Source organism: Ursus americanus, chromosome 5, assembly GCF_024610735.1.
Source record: "Ursus americanus isolate L20-20 chromosome 5, mUrsAme1.1.p, whole genome shotgun sequence".
In the NCBI taxonomy this organism is placed as follows: Eukaryota; Metazoa; Chordata; class Mammalia; order Carnivora; family Ursidae; genus Ursus; species Ursus americanus.
In genome coordinates, this window is record NC_142131.1 from 46,112,335 (window position 1) to 46,128,875 (window position 16,541).

The following is a 16,541-nucleotide window of genomic DNA, read 5'->3' on the forward strand; positions in this document are numbered from 1 at the left end:
ATTCTCCTTCTCAGTTGAAACATAAAACTCCTCCATCATTCAAGTCACAGAAATCCAAATTAAGAACAGAATGGGATTTTGATTGAACACAGAGGTGGCTGGTAACTGGCATTTTATCTTTTGGTTGTAAGCAACGGACTCACTTAGATCTCCCAGAGAAAAAATATTTGTTTCTTTTTTTAAGATTTATTTATTTATTAGAGACAGAACACAGGGGGAGGGGCAGAGGGAGAGAAGCAGACTCCCCCGCTGAGAAGGGAGCCAGATGTTGGGCTCAATCCCAGGACCCTGTAATCGTGACCTGAGCTGAAATCAAGATTCGGACACAAGTGACTTGAGCCACCCAGGCGCCCCCAAAACGGTTTACAGTAAAGACACAGATGGGCTCGAACTAGCATAGCACCAGGAACTGAACTTGCTCCGTCTCACCGGCTGCCTGGCTTTTTGGTGTGCCTGCCACTCTGCTCCATTCTCTGACCTCTCCTCATGGCTTGCTGTCCTTGCCCAACCATAGCTTTTGCTTCCTCCTAAGTTTAGTTTGCAAGTAGCCTATCCTGTATCCTTTAGGTGATCTTTCTATACCTTCTGAAAAGGGAGAACTCATTCATCTTTCCAGTGCAAATTCCAGAGGCAGAATACAGCCCAGCAGACCTCTGGGTCAGGCCTGTCACAGGTCCTCTTCAGTGCCCTCTCTTGAAGAGAAGGCAGAGCTGTGTGGTCCAGATGGGGCTCCCCCTTCAACTGTGTCTGTGAAAGGACGGTTCCCTCCAGGAGGGGAATGTGTAAGTCACTGACACTGCCACCGAGTGTGTCCGTACTGTACACAACGTTGGAGAGTTCCTTAGTTCTAAGAGAATCAACTGGCTTCCTTACTTGCAGTACATATGTGATTAGCAGGCACGTGTGGGGAGGGGGGAGGTGCGGAGAGGGGAGTGTGCGAAGGCAGGGGCTTACAGAGCCCTCTTATTATAAGCGTTAGCATTAAAGCAGGAGCTCTGTTCCTGTATCTACTACTAAACAGCGGTGAGAGCTTCCAGCACTGTTTCTCTGAGGAGTTACGAACACAGACTTCCCTCAACAGAGTCTTGTTTTTAAAGGTATGTGTATGATCCTCTTTCCTCTTAAAGGGCAAGGAATAGAATAAAGTGATAAATGATTCTGGGAAGCAGTTAAACGAGAGTGGTAGAGGAAGTCAAACCTCTAGTGCCTCCAGAGGGTGAGAAGGGCTTAACATGGAGCCGCCAGGAAGACAGGACCGTCTGGTTTGTTGAAGCTGCTGGTGTAGGAAAGACTTCTGCCTGGCAGCATGGGAGGAAAGTTGTCCAAGTCTGGAGTTGTGGGTATGTCAACTCTGGAACTCAAGTGATCCAAGGTCCAAGAAACTTCAGTGTGTTTACCTCCCTGGGGTCTTTTGAAATGGATGATTCTTCACAGCGATGAACAGGGCTGTAGCTAGGTGATGCCTGGTCTTCCCAGAGCTACACTGAGTATCTTGGACTCAGGGAAACAGCAGGCAAATAGGAAGCACACTCTAAGATTAGCCAGCCTCACCCAGAGCTGAGAATTGTTCTGTGGCCACAGCCTGCATACACGCCACGGCCACTAGTCATCAGAGCGGCCAGAGCCTGGAGGGGAGGGTTAGGTGTGTAACCACAATGGGGGGATTCCTAGTACCCCCTCAGGGTGAAATCATCTCTGGGTCGCCAGAGATGGGGGTAACATCTATACTTGGGTAGATGTGTAAGGAGAAAGTAGCTTAGAGGGGTAAAGGTTTCACTTGAAGTGCTTGGAAGCTTGAGTACTAATCCGTAAGTGAATGCTAATTATTTTCACAGGGATGTTGAGGAATTTTGGGGCAAGCTACCTAAAATCAGGGTCTTTGGAAGGAAAATACTGTTAGAAGAATTTTAGAATCCTAAACGAAGAAGGACCTTCAAAAACCTGTTTGAGTTTTCTTTGGGTTGGAAGCACAAACCAGGACTAGGTGTAAATCCATGGTAGAGCTGGTATTGTGTTTTTCTTGCTTTGTCCTTAGCAGAGAGAGGTGCAGTTCTCCCTAAGGTGCGTTCGTGTATTTGTAATTCATAGGTATATAACCCATGCCTTTAACAGTTACATGAGAAGGCAGCTCAACTCTTGGGGAATAACCTCCAGAACCTGGCTTCAGCCCCATCCAAGGTTATTATTCACCTTATCACTGGCATGGGTGTGTTACCTAATTGGCTTCAGCTGCCAGATGCAAACTCTGCTTCAACCAGAACCAGCTGTCTTCCCAATTCCAGAATCTTGAGACAAGCCTCTTACTGTTTACATTTTTATAACTAACTTCAACAACAAACAAAAAAGGAAAGGAGGGGGCTCTGCAGAAAGCCAGGAGTACTTTAACCAGCTAATGAGTGCAATTCAATCGAACTGGTATATGCTCTTTTACAACTGGATGTTTCTACTGTAGAATACTCGATAAAATGAGACAATCTCTGAGTTTTTGCCAGCTGCTGAGAACTGAATGCTCGCTCACAGCAGTGTGCAAAGAACCGGGGATGGATTTGTGTATCTGTTTCAAGTAGGCAGTGTCCATGGGCACAGCCAGATAGTTTTCTGAGGAGTGCATTTAATTAAGTGTATGAATCACAAATTATCAAACAGAACTTTTAAAATATATTTTAAAAGCATATTCTTATTAGAAATAAGGCAAAGAAAAAATTTTTTTAAAAGACCAGGTTTTTTTGTTTGTTTTTAAAGAAACCAGATTTGCTTAAAGGAAGTGATAGGAAAACTCTCCACACCCTGCTCCATCACAGTCTTTAGGGATGCACCCAAGTCAAAGGCAGGCTGACAGAGAAAAGGGGAAATTCTCAAAAGTCTGATGAATGTAGGGGAAAGTTATGGAACTTAAAGGACACGGTACTCATCAAAGACTAATTCATTGTTGGGTCAGGACTCAACTAGAACCTGTATTATTTGGGGAGATTATTAGATTTACTTAAAATACAGATTAGTCTCCACTGCCCTTTAAAAAAACCTGAGGAGAGTAGAACTCTCAAGTAAACTGAATGAATGAAACTTAAGTCTCTAGACAGACTGGGCGGAAAACAGTAACTTGGCCCAGAGTAAGGACACCCCTGCGCTCAGAATGCTAGCAGTTTCCCAAGACTGGGAACTAAGGATAACAGTTGGCTGTGAATCAGAATGATAACAGAGGCTGCAAGAGGAGGAGCTGCCCCTGAAATCTTAGAAAGTCATAAACAAGGAAACCCCTTGACCTGTTTACAATTTGAAAAGTAGTCTAGCCAGACAGGTACAGTCATGAACTGTTCTAAAGACAACTTTCTAGGGCCATCACTTTTTGTTTTGCTTATTTAAAGGGATTAAGCCTCAGGTGTTGACGAGACTAAGAATGCTTGCCTAAAGCCCTATTCTGTATACAATTTACCCTCTGGTTTTTTAATGGTTATTAATAGTAATGACTATTCTGTAATGACTTGATCGTGTAAAACACCAACCCTTTAGGGGTGTGGTGATACTACATAAAGTTTCCAGTTGGTATGTTGAACTCTTTTCTTCTCTACTAGCTTTACCTTCAAGCCAGAATGAAGGGAGACTGGGCAAGACTCTTACGCCCCACACTGCAATTTGGTCTTGTTGCTGTGTCCATTTACGTGGGCCTCTCTCGCGTTTCTGACTACAAACACCACTGGAGTGATGTACTGACTGGACTCCTTCAAGGAGCCTTGGTTGCCATATTAGTTGTAAGTATACAGGGTGGCAGACTACGTCTTGATACTGATAAACACTGGGATAAGTAAGTAGAGAACCTGTCCCAGGGAGAAAACTACCCAAAGGCAAATAATGTGGCTCAGTAATTTTTACTGGGTAATCACCCGATGTTATTAACAATGTTGCTTTTTCCAAAAGTTGTAAAAAAGGCTATGGCTATAATGTTTTGTTAGCACTTTTGTTTTTGGCATGAATTGCAGAATAACCTAACAGAGTAAAGCTACTTACTCAAGACCTAACTAAGCAACTCTCAATTTAAGAATTTCTTTTAAAAAAACTTCCTGTTAGTCACTTATTTTTTGTACCCTTTCTCTCTTGTAAGGTTGATACTTACTTTTGCCAACTGCTTGTCACAACTATGTATATGGTTTTTAAACTTAAATTACATCATTAAATACTTTTGTCCCATTCTAAGTTTAACTTGTTTTCTGTAGGCTGTGTATGTATCCGATTTCTTCAAGGAGAGAAATTCTCCTTTTAAAGAACGGAAAGAGGACGACTCCCATACAACTCTGCACGAAACCCCGACGACGGGCAATCACTTCAGGAACAGTCACCAACCCTGAAGGTAGCAGAGTGCGCAGATAAAGCTGGCCCGCTTTCTAAAGGAAAAGGATCGCAACCACAAGGCAAGAGGATGCGTTTTCTTCACGGTGTACAAGCCTTTAAGGGACTGCTGCTGCTATACCTCTCGGATGCCCACTTCACCTGTGTGTATATAGTTCCAGTTAACACAGTGGTTCTCTAATAGCTCTCAGTTCATTAAAAGAAATTTCAAGCCTTTCACTAAAACAATACCCACCTGTACATTTTTTATTAAAAAAATGTAATGCTTATGTACAAATGTGTATGTAATAATATGCTTTCTTAGAATGATGCCTGATTGATTGAAGTATAATACATACTGAAATATTTGAGTACAACTGCCTTGAGATGGGAAAACCAAATCAGCACTTCTGTGAGCATGGCTCGTCAACGGTAATCAGGTGGTGAAAAATTTAAAACCCCACATTCGTTTAGCTGACTCTTTATAAGTAGAGGCTGGCAGCAAACACAATATCTCTCTTGATTTTGGTGATTCCTAAGAGAAAAGAAAAGATGGTTTAAACTTCCTAAACCGCGAAGACTAATTAATTTCCCTCTGGTGGGGTTTTAATACAACAATCCCAATGATACAAAATGCTGCTGGTCTAAAAGATAGAGGAGTTCACAGCCGCCTCTGAGCGGAGAGGAGGGTAACTCAGCAACCAGACTCCTGCTCTTGTGACTCTAGACTCAGCAGTACCTGTGTCTCTGCATAGTCTGAAACACCGTCGCGGCCCTGCGCACACACAGACTCACTCACTGAGGGAAGGACTAAACCATCACATGTAGTTACGTGACCCAAAAGCATGAATTTTCAGCCTACTTCAGGAGACACTTTATTTTTCACTTACCACGTGAGATTCTTTCTGGACTAAGGCAGGACAAACATAAATTTTACTGAAAAAGTTTAAACTTAAACTCTGGTTGATTAAACAGGTCTGCCCCATCAACCGCATGGCAACAGTACCCAGTTTTTGCACACCTCTTCTTAGGACACGGTTAGCAGAAATCATCAGGGGTTGCGACTATATGAGCAACGAACTCAGAACAACAAGGTAGCTGCTATTCTTTGATGTGTTAAGTCACAGCCCTTTTTCCTGGCAAATATTCAGACGGAATAACCGTAAGCATGTTAGATGCTCCCTCTCGCCCCCTGCCCGCCTCCATCACTACCACCTTGGACTGGCGATCCTTTTTTTTCTGGTCTTCCTACCTTCTACCTTGCTCATCTACAGACTTCGCTACAGTGCAGCAGCAAGGACTACCAGAGCACACCGCTCCTGCGGTCAAAACCTCCAATCATTTCAGAGCCGGGGGCCAGGGGGGTAACATGATCGTCTCTTTTCTCCTTCCTACTATTCTACTCAGGGCTCACTCTGCTCTAGCCGCACCGGTATCTTGCTGTTGGCTTACGTCTATCAAGCATACACCAAGGGCCTCAATACCACCTTCTGAGTGGAGGCCCTAGGCCATTTCCCATCCCTCAATTCCTGTTGTCTCTTCCTTTCTTCTCCAGACTTATCACCACCTGAAATATTTTAATTGTTGACTTGTTTATTGTATGCCTCCCCACACTAGAATGTAAGCTCCGTGAAGGCAGGGATTTGTGGTTTTTTTTGTTCACTGCTGTATCCCCTGGTGCTTAAAACCATGCCTGCACATAGTACACAATAAATATTTATAAATGATTAAAATCTCAAAACTTCTTCCTGCAGAGACACACTAAAATTGCTTAAGTATATTACTAGATGGCCCTCCATGGCATTCAAGTGAAGAGCATCTGAAAATTCTTCCTACACTGTGGCCAAGAACTCAAGTCTCAAAAGATTGCCTTAATTATTAGAAAAAGCTTACAGACCGGATACTGACCTTCTGCAAATTTGTTTTCCAGCTCAGTGTTTCCAATGGCTTTTGCTGCTTGACACATCTGTCGAAGCAGTTCTTCCAGTCGCCGCATACAACGAATTATGCTGCCTGTAAAGAAAAAGAAACAAATCAGTTGAAAAGTGGAAAATAACCAGAACATTAGAACTTTTGTTAGAGGCAAGAAAGGAGAACATGGGATGATTAATAGTACTTTGAGGGACTTCCCATGCAGTAAATGAGGTTGCAGACTTGACAGGCTGCCTGGCAGGCACTAGGAGAGATACAAAAAGTTTAATTTCCCATCCTTGACTAATGGTGGCAATTCCTAATTTATTATAATGTGTTCATATTTGCTCTTATAAGTATACAAAATGCCCTGGGAGCAGGGGGGAGAGCAACTTTGGGTTAAGGCCACAAAGATCACACAGAACCTGGGTCTGTCAGAATGAGGAGGTCTCTGTCAGACAGCAACAAGGAAGACCACTGGGGCAATGCAGAGAAGTGTGACGAAGTGCAGCTACTCCAGGACCCCGAGGGTGGCCTACTGAGGTATCTGGATACCATCCTGTGAGGAGAATGCAACTGAAGATTTTTAAGCAGTGGACGAGTAACGGGATCAGATTTGTCCATTCATTCATTCATTCATTCATTCTTATTCATTTGAGAGCAAGAGACACAGCACAAGCAGGGGGAGCCTCAGAGGGAGAGGGAGAAGCAGACTCCCTGCTGAGCCGGGAACCAGACATGGGGCTCGATCCCAGGACCCTAGAGGTAATGACCTAAGCCCAAGCCAGATGCTTAACAGACTGAGCCACCCAGGCGACCCAGATTGTCATCTTAAAGGTGAAATCATTCATTCTTCTTGACCTTAAATAGACTTTTGTCAGTGCTTTCTTCATATAGTGTGTCCTCAAGGGAGCACAAAGGAGGAGATAAGTCTCTTCCCACTGGATTTGATTCCCTGAGATCTGTGGTTTTGTTGTTTTATCAAAGCTGAAGCTGTAAACATCATTTGACTTCTACCACACTTGAGCAAGGAGGGGCCTGGGATTCTTTCTCAAAGAGCTATCTGCTTAAGTTTAAAACTCTTGGGACTTTAATGTGTGTAATACATTAGAAGTATCAGTTCTGTCTGATACACAAGGTATGAATTCCTACTTTAAGTCCTTACCATTATTAACTCCTTATAACACTGAAATAATACATTAGCATGCATCGAGTTCTTGTAATACACTCACTGTGCACGGTTGAGTTTGCCTCCTTAATGCCCTCCATGTTCTCTTCCACTGTGCCCAATGGTTGAAGGGAAACTGGGGAGAGTTAACTCAGAAAGGAGAATGTAATCTGAGCTTAGATGAAGGCGAAAACAAAAGCCATTTGCCCAACAGAGTCTGCATAATGCAGCAGCAAGTGTCCACGCACATAGAGAGCACCTTCTCTCCCTGTGGGACAACGTTCCTGGCTGCGGAACCCACCAACAGGCCAGAGAAATGAAAACACTATGATGCTACTTCATATTCTGGGAGGTCCGTGGGATGACACTGGTAAGGAAGATGACCAGCGCACAGGTTACCTTAAAAGAAAAACGGGGATAATACCCTTCTATCACCTACCTGTAGGATGGTCACCTACTTTAGATTTGGTTCAAAAGAACGAGCTGGGACACCAGGAATTAAGAGGAAAAAAAGACTCGATGGATACCCAGGTTCTAGCCCAGATTCTGCCACTAAGTAATTAAGCTCTGTGACCTAGGCCCTTACCCCATTCTCATTTCCCTTTCTCATTTCTAAGATACGTAACAATAAATACTCTTCAAACAGAGAGCCTGATCTACCTAACTCTGATTTTATGTCACTTGAGATAAGAAATGTACAAATTCTTTGACACTGGCAATAACTCTGAAGGGATAAACTGTCATGATATAGCCCTTTAGCCAAAATATTCAAAGTCCATTGGGTTTTTTGTTGTCCTCATTAAAAGGTTCGTGGAGTTCTGGGAGAGAACTCCAGCTCTCAAATACAGCCTATTTCCACTACACAACTCTGTCAAAGTTATTTAGCGCCTAACAAGGGACTTCATAAAAGTCAACAGCAAAAGGACAACCGGAACAGATCATAAATTCTGTAAAATCCAACTAATCACATATATACACATAAAACCCTGAGGACTTTCTTGTATTACTGGAGAGTAAAGTTACCGACGTTCCTAGTGACATTTAGGCATCAAAGAAAAGAGAAATTAGGGCGATGTCCAACATTTTCTGAATACTTATTTTGTGGTGGTCGATAATACGTATTTCATGTAAAACTTCTCATTTGACATTTACACTTTGACAAGTACTATCATCCTCATTTTACAGAGAGGGAAAAGGAGAAAGGGAAGTTGCATACATAACCTGACCAAGGTCAGAGCCAGGAGTAAATGATGGAGTCAGGATTTGAATCCAGACCAAAGACTGGAGAGCCCAAGCATTTAACCATATTGCAGTGCCTCAGAGAAATGATATATCTTCTAAATTTTCTATAATAAATATTACTTTATAAATTTCATTTTATAATTAAATTTAGTTTATACATTTAAAGTAAGAAAAACTGTAAATACAAGTTTTTTAAAAGGTTTGAGAGCACACATGCACAAGTGAGGGGCAAAGGGAGATAGATGGAAAGAGAATCCTCAAGCCGACTTCCTACTGAGCATGGAGCCCGATGTGGGGCTCGATCCCAGGACCCTGAGATCATGACCTGAGCTGAAATCAAGAGTCAGCTGCTTAACCCTCTGAGCCACCCAGGTCCTGCAATATTTTGTGTTTTAGGCTCTAAAAGCTCTTCACTTCTGTAAAAATCTTCATTGCCAGGTAGTGCCAAAGAATTTACATTAATTAGTTTCTAGAAGTAGTAAACAGTTAAATTGGCAAGTAGAATCCAGTCAAATAAAGAGGTCTGTTTTCTGAATCAAAGTACAGGTGTCTTGTAGTAATACCAGCAAAATAAGACAACACGTTACTGTGGATCGAGATGGAAATGGGGAGTAAGGAACTGAAAATGGTCTATTCTCAGCTACTCCTAAGCCTGACTGTAAAAGGAATGAGGACTGAGGGTACAGGAGGATTGAGGATTAGTCAGAATTCAATTTCTCTACTCTAGCCCCTGGCCCACGACAACCATTAATCTCCTTTGTCTCTATGGATTTGCCTATTCCATACATTTCATATAAGTGAAATTATACAACAGGTAGCCTCTGTGTCTGCCTTTTTTTACTTAGAACCTTAATGTGTTCAAATTTCATCCACATTTTAGCATTGATCAGTACTTCATTCCTTTTTATAGCTGAACACTACATTATACTGATAGACCACAATTCATTCATCCACTGATGGACATTCGGGCACACATGCAATCCTCAGATTCATCCGGTTCTTGAACAGAACAGTATCATTCTCATTGAGGATGGAAAGCAACACCTTTCTCTGAACAGTGTTTCTACCTCCGGCTTTCTGGCTTTCCACAAAGTGGTCCCCCACAGTTCATGTCCTGAATCTGGTTTAATATTCCTATCTAGGTGGTTTTAATGAGTCTGATCGGATGTCAGGATCACAAATGTATTTTCCTGTACGTATTTACCACTGGATTCCAGCTTAGACTAAACCCTTTCTGGAGGGCAGAGACTGCTGCTCACGATGCACCCAGTACAGTACCTGACTTCCCACTACAGTCTCAGTCATTATTCATCACATGTGTAAGTATCAAGTACTAAATTCTAAGTAATTAGTACTAAAATTTTGCCAAAAGTGAAACAAATGATACACGTTAATAAATGGTTACTCTATTATTATTAGCAAAAGTATTTCTAAGGCAAATCCACTGGAAAATCCCTAATGACACTGATGTCCCGTGACCTAGGGAAGTTGGTAAAACTACTCCAGCTGAAAGGCATCTGAGAAGAGCGTGAATGGAGGCAGAGTGTGGGAATGTACTACAGGGTGAACAGTTTCAAGTGAGAGCACATGTCGTTAGGGGAGCTCCTGTGACGAAGTAAGTAGAAAAGCAAGTCCTTCGTGTGTACTGGAGAGTACAATACTGTCGCCGTTTACACAGAAATCAAACTGAACAGCCTCTGAAAGCTTACAATGGATCCACTACATGAATTCACAGACGGAAACCCTAGGCTAGAGCCTCTACAAATTCTGTTTTAAATTGCTCTTCCAATTTAGTTTGATAGAAATAAGAAACAACCATATTCTTATCATTTTTTTCAGGGTGATAACAGAGGTTATAATTATTTGTATGAAGTCTTCGAAATTCCTCAACTGAATCACAGTGTAAGCTCTTCTCCTGCATTAGGCATCCTCTCAAACACACGGTATTCATCATTACAATGTTAACTAGTGCCAGATAATGTTTGGAAAATACTTAAAACTACTTCTGAGGCTCAGGACATGAAATGATCAGACACATTTTCATATAAAAAGAAAATTAAGAATCTAACTGGAAACAAATATGGTTTGAGTGAAGGGCATTTTAAAGTTCCAATGCAATCATTTTCTGCCCATAAAAGTAAAGACACAATGTACCATGGGCTAGAGCTTTGATTACAGTATTTTTCCAATTATATAAAGCGTGTACAGTAACAAGATGAAGAGAGAACGGCTATGCCGAAATGGAAGAACTAAATAACAGCAGGGTAAAAAGCGGGGGCACACAGTATGCTGGAAAAAGGAAATACTCTAAGTAAATCGAGGTTCTCAGTTATTTTTTTGCTGTTTAATGTTTTATTTCTAAGAGTTAATACATAGTCCATCCCAATTTTAGAAAAACTATAGCTGATACAATGGCACCCAGACCAGAAAAACATGAAGATTACGCTGATGTTAGACCCAACTTCAAGTTTATAGTTACAAACGGAATTCCTCAGATTTTCAAACTTCAATTCCTCACGCAAATTGTGATGCAGAAATAGCTCCAAGGAACGGAAAGGGGGCAAAACAGATTTCAGGAATGCCAGTATGCTCTGAAAAACTGCAGACTCTCACCAATTTTAGCAGGTTCAGATCTGTCTTCCTATACTGTGATAACTCTTCCATTTAAGTACAAAGAACAGAAAAAACAGTCCACGAGGACAATTTTTTGGGGCTCCCTACAGGTGGTCTGTTGCCCCTTGATTTTTCTTCAAACAAAACTACTCTCCGCTAGGAACCACTATCGTGTCATTGTGTCTGACTTCTCAGAGAAGCAGATATTCTATACATATGAGCTATTAACTAGTCTTGGAATTATTTAGGCATAGAAGAGTCATTAGTTTCATCCTTATGTTCCAAAAAGATGCCAGATTCAAGACTGGTGATGCTGTATGACTGTCTTTGCACCCTCACACCACGCAAGTGGTCATATATTTACCTAGGTTCCCGTGTGGGAAGCAGTGTTCACAAGTGAGGGGAGTGTCATGCTTCCCTCTTCTCATATCCTCAGCTATTGCTCCCCACCGTGAGCGATTACAGACCTCCTTACCATTCCTACAAGCATGAACTGTCAGTGGATGGAAATGGTACGATCTAGGTCAGGATTTAAGAAGTCTCCAGGTGATCCAAAATTCAAGGATAAGAAGGCATTATGGTGCTTGGATGAAGTTATTAACTACCATGTGACTTGCAATCACAAAGGCCGGGGTTCAAATCATAGAGCCATCATACACCACACCTCCGTCACCTTGGGCAATTTACTTCTTAAAAGTTCAGCTTCCTTGTGCCAGCCAAGCAGAAATAGTATCTACCCCGAGTTGCCATTTTGGTGTTTAGATCTAAATTATATAAAGTAGTGCTGAGCACAATGCCTGGCACACAGTAATCACTTAATAAATAATGACGGTCCCAAGTAAGAGAATGCAGTACTCAGAGCAAGATTTTGGAACCACATTACTAAATGACCATTTAATGGAGGCTTAGAAATAAATTTCATGACACCATATACCAGGACACTGTAATAAAAAAAAAACAAAACTATAAAACCATGAAGTTCAGCGTAATATAGTAAAGGCTAATAGTTGAAAATTTGACCTATGCATCATAAAAATCCATGATTCATAAACTCAGTGAACTATTAATAATAGTATCTGTTAAAAAGCATATAGCATCAGATGTGTCAAAAATACAATTTTTCTTAAAAGAAAGCTACAAACAATAGCACTTTAAATATTCTTATAATAATCACTATGAAGTCCAAGCTCATTTACTTTCATTTTTAAAAAGTTCAATGTAAATATCTTAGTAAATATTCACCATTATAAATATCTATATAAGCCAATCGTTTTGAAATGAATAAAACATTTCTAAAATGGTCTCCTTTAGATACTGTGCTTCCCCCCCTTTGTTTAAAGATTTATTTATTTATTTATTTATTTGACACAGAGAGAGCGAGCCAGTGAGAGAGGGAACACAGAAGGGGGAGTGGGAGAGGAAGAGGTAGGCTCCTAGTGGAGGAGCCTGATGTGGGGCTCGATCCCAGAACGCCGGGATCATGCCCTGAGCCGAAGGCAGACGCTTAACGACTGCGCCACCCAGGCGCCCCTTTTTTCCCCTTCTTGTAATTATTACTATTATTTCTTTTCTATTCCCTCTACCTTTATTTTTTTATTTAAAATTTCTATTCAGTTGAATAACAATTATTCTTTGTCTTTTAAAGACATTTTAAAAAGACTGCTCATTAGCCTGATTCATGCTAAAGCACCATCTCACTGAGGCCAAGTCTGTTATTAGAAATGCAATGATGGACAGCATTTTCAGCTCTGCTTTCTTTCAGTGGAATTAATATAGCAAGCGTTTAGATTACTGCCAAGAGATAAAGAAACAAACAAATAAAAAAACCTCAAATGAACCTGAGTTACTAGGATCAGCTGTTTATCTGTGATGGCATTACCATTCCATATTATTCTTGTTTAGTTAAAACAATGCCATCCTGAGTATATTTCTTGTATCAGTAAGGAATGTATGTATACAGAATTTAAACATACCTTCAAAGACATCTGTCATTTTGCAGATATGGGCAAATGTAGCTCCGGTTGCCCAGGTATACACTACATCCATTAAGTGAGGTTTGAATGAGCTTAGGTATGTTTCTTCGTCAATTTCCAGTTTGGCTTCTGCTGAAACTTTTGCAATTCTTTTAGCACATTCCTTTGAAAACAAAAGATTTACTCAACATTTCTTACTTAGGATCTTCCATCTTCTTTAGGTTTCCAGAGCCAGAATTACACAAGGTCCCTTTTTCTTCCTAGGTTCGTATGCCCACAGTTTGGATACCCTGTGCTTCTAAGTAGCTACAGTGCCTTTTCCACTGCTAAGTGACCCAACTGCAGTGTTTCCCCATTACACTGAAGTAAGTAATTAAGAAAAATTTATCAAGAGTGTGATTTTCACCCAGTTAAACCTTTTTTTAATAAAAAAATAGAAATTCTTCTTAAAGTCATTCAAGAGTAGCATTTAATTAATCTCTAAATATTTCATTAACAGCAACCAAAAAAACCCCCAAAGGCATCAATAGCAAAACAGACTTAGAAGAACACAAATCCTATGACAAAATAATGCTTTCCCCCAATAATGCTTTAAAAAATATAAATCTTAATCCCCCCTCCCCATCAGTGAGATATTTAGATTCATTCTTCTCTCCTTGGTAATATAAAAGGTCAAAACCACCTAGTCCTATATAAACTTCCCTGGTTCTGGAAGTTTAAATTTCTTAGTAATAAGGCATGTTAAATGTTCCACTGCAGAGGCTCTTTTTATGACTCACTTCTCCTCTCTTGCAGTGTCATATGGCTTCCTCTTTCCCCACCTTTCCGTCTAATGTTAAAAGGTAGATAAAATCAGTTCATCATAAGAAAATCTAACACACACAAATTCATTACTATAAGCTACTGGGGCTTTAAGGACCCAGGGATAATTAATTTCTTCGGATAAAACATATTTTGTTTGATTATTCTGTTGTAAACTACAATGGAAAAACATATGAAAAATTAAGCTAACTAATCCTAGTCCATCAAGATGCCACTCTTAATACCAAGGAAAACAATGCAGGCACTGAGTTGTTGATACCGCCTATCTACATTATGCAGGATTAAATCTACACTCATAGTAACTCAATACAATTCATTACACTGGTGGGGGACAATGTTTAATTATTAAAGTGAAAATCCCAAATGATAGCATTAAATGACAAGATTAACACGAAGTAACATATTTAATCTTGAAGGAAGTGGTCTCTGTGGAATGATAACTAATAGGATTAGACTGTCAAAAATGTCCATTTTACATATACTATTCATAAAACGTCCAGCTCAAAATACTCTTACCTGCATTTGACGAAGTGGTCCTGCTAACTGCTCTGTTAACTTAGGCATCTCACTAGACTATGAAAAAAAGGATATAAAGACGCAAGCTTAAAATGCTTTCTCCTGTAACAAAACAAAGCCTTCACGATATCCATCAATATCAAATTATAAGATCTTAGTTAGCATTTAGAGTTTCTAATGATCTTAGTTGATGTAAAGCAAAATTGCCACTCCTTTCATCCTAAATTATATTATATTTCAGAGGAAAATATTACACTGCTGAATTTACAATTTACCAGCTATTTTCTGTGACCACAAATGGAATGGAGGGAGAGCAAATATTATAAACACCCACAGTAGTTTAGTTACATCAAAATTACTATAAAACTGGGGCGCCTGGGTGGCACAGCGGTTGAGCGTCTGCCTTCGGCTCAGGACGTGATCCCGGCGTTGTGGGATCGAGCCCCACATCGGGCTCCTCCGCTAGGAGCCTGCTTCTTCCTCTCCCACTCCCCCTGCTTGTGTTCCCTCTCTCGCTGGCTGTCTCTGTCAAATAAATAAATAAAATCTTAAAAAAAATTACTATAAAACTATTTTATCACAGCTTGATTTTGAAATAGTTTTGGCTCCTAGGCCAACTCTCATTCTGTGGAAACCAAAAATTTGGGACAAAGATCATTAAAAGCAGTGTCCTCCATTTTTATTTTACCCAGGTATTACTAACTGGGCAAATGAACTTGGACAAGTGGCTTGGATCCAGTGTGTTGGCTTCGTACACCGTCAAAGAGAAAGAATAGGTCAGATCCTCAAAACCCTACTCTATTCTGATTAGAATAAGAACAAAGTCTCACAAAGGTAGCTTTACACAAAAATAAAATTATTACAAAAATGGTATGTATGTATGTATGTATGTGTGAGACAGGATTTAAATTATAGGTAAATTTTCTTAAAAAGCTATAATAGGTTAGTTGCAACAGTTGAGCCTTTATTTTAAGCATCAGTATTTATACAGGACTGGTTTTGCTTTGCATGTTATATGTATATTATATGTAATAAAATAATGACCTAGGTTCTGTATTATTCCTGTCCCAATTTAAAAAAAAAGAAAAACCATGATGAATGATGAAAAAACAAAATGGCCACAATGAACTCAACATCACAGTTTGTGAATTCAAGACTACTTACCATCTTTGATATCGTGTCCATTCATGGTCAGCAGTTACTGACCACTCTTTCTCTGGTCAATATTTCACCAATGCTCTCCCACCAGGTGTATATACATTTTGTTCCTTCATCTCCCTTTTAAGTGTCAATTCAAATTTCACTCTTGGTGAGGCCTTTACTAATCACCTTGTTTAAATTTAGTAACCCTATCCCAATGTTTTCTACCTGCCTCCTCTGCTTCACTTTCATACAAAACTTTCATCACTATTTGACATAATCTGTGTGTTACTTCACTTCTTTATTGTCTACCTTCATCTACCAGCATATCCGCATCAGGAAAGCAAAAATTTCTGCTGTATCTCTAGTGCCTAGATTTGGGCACTGCACACAGTGGATTTTTAATAAATATTGGTAGTTGATACATATAAAGATCGTATTTAATCTTTAAATTACTTTTAATGATATAAAAATGCAGGGACACAGTTTTAGAAAGAACACATTTCTAAAAAGAAGTCAGTATATTAAGCAGACTTTTTCATATTTATAACAAATACCTTACTATGTTTAACCTTTCCATCTGGCTAGAAAACATTCTTCTAAAAGCATCAACAAAATCCATGTGACTTGTAGTGTTAATTTTCCATCTTGATGTTGAAGGGCACCACCGCAAAAAGTGATGACACTCCATATAATACAGTGTGGTTTCACTGAACAAATCTTAATTAACCACGTAGAGTGACATCTTGCCCACAAATTTCAGAATAATGGTTTGGTTAAGCCCAACTCCTTTGAAGAGGTAACATACTTGGGCTCTCAGGAAACAGGACTTT

The 16,541-nt window shown here is 40.1% G+C and overlaps 2 protein-coding genes across 8 annotated transcripts in view; one reads left to right on the plus strand and one right to left on the minus strand.

Annotated features, from left to right (window-relative positions):
* Positions 1–6,056, plus strand: part of PLPP1 (phospholipid phosphatase 1) — a 93,004-nt gene extending 86,948 nt beyond the window's left edge. For all 4 annotated transcript variants that reach the window (XM_045794334.2, XM_045794335.2, XM_087862146.1 and 1 more), the window contains 2 exons: positions 3,573–3,749; positions 4,212–6,056. In XM_045794334.2, the coding sequence (XP_045650290.1) occupies positions 3,573–3,749; positions 4,212–4,343 (309 nt within the window). In that variant the 3' untranslated portion in view covers positions 4,344–6,056. The remainder of the gene's footprint in view (positions 1–3,572; positions 3,750–4,211) is intronic.
* Positions 4,573–16,541, minus strand: part of MTREX (Mtr4 exosome RNA helicase) — a 93,263-nt gene continuing 81,294 nt past the window's right edge. For all 4 annotated transcript variants that reach the window (XM_045794332.2, XM_087862145.1, XM_045794333.2 and 1 more), the window contains 4 exons: positions 14,569–14,625; positions 13,231–13,393; positions 6,232–6,336; positions 4,573–4,858 (listed from right to left, as the gene is read on the minus strand). In XM_045794332.2, coding sequence (XP_045650288.2) covers positions 4,806–4,858; positions 6,232–6,336; positions 13,231–13,393; positions 14,569–14,625 — 378 coding nt within the window. In that variant the 3' untranslated portion in view covers positions 4,573–4,805. The remainder of the gene's footprint in view (positions 4,859–6,231; positions 6,337–13,230; positions 13,394–14,568; positions 14,626–16,541) is intronic.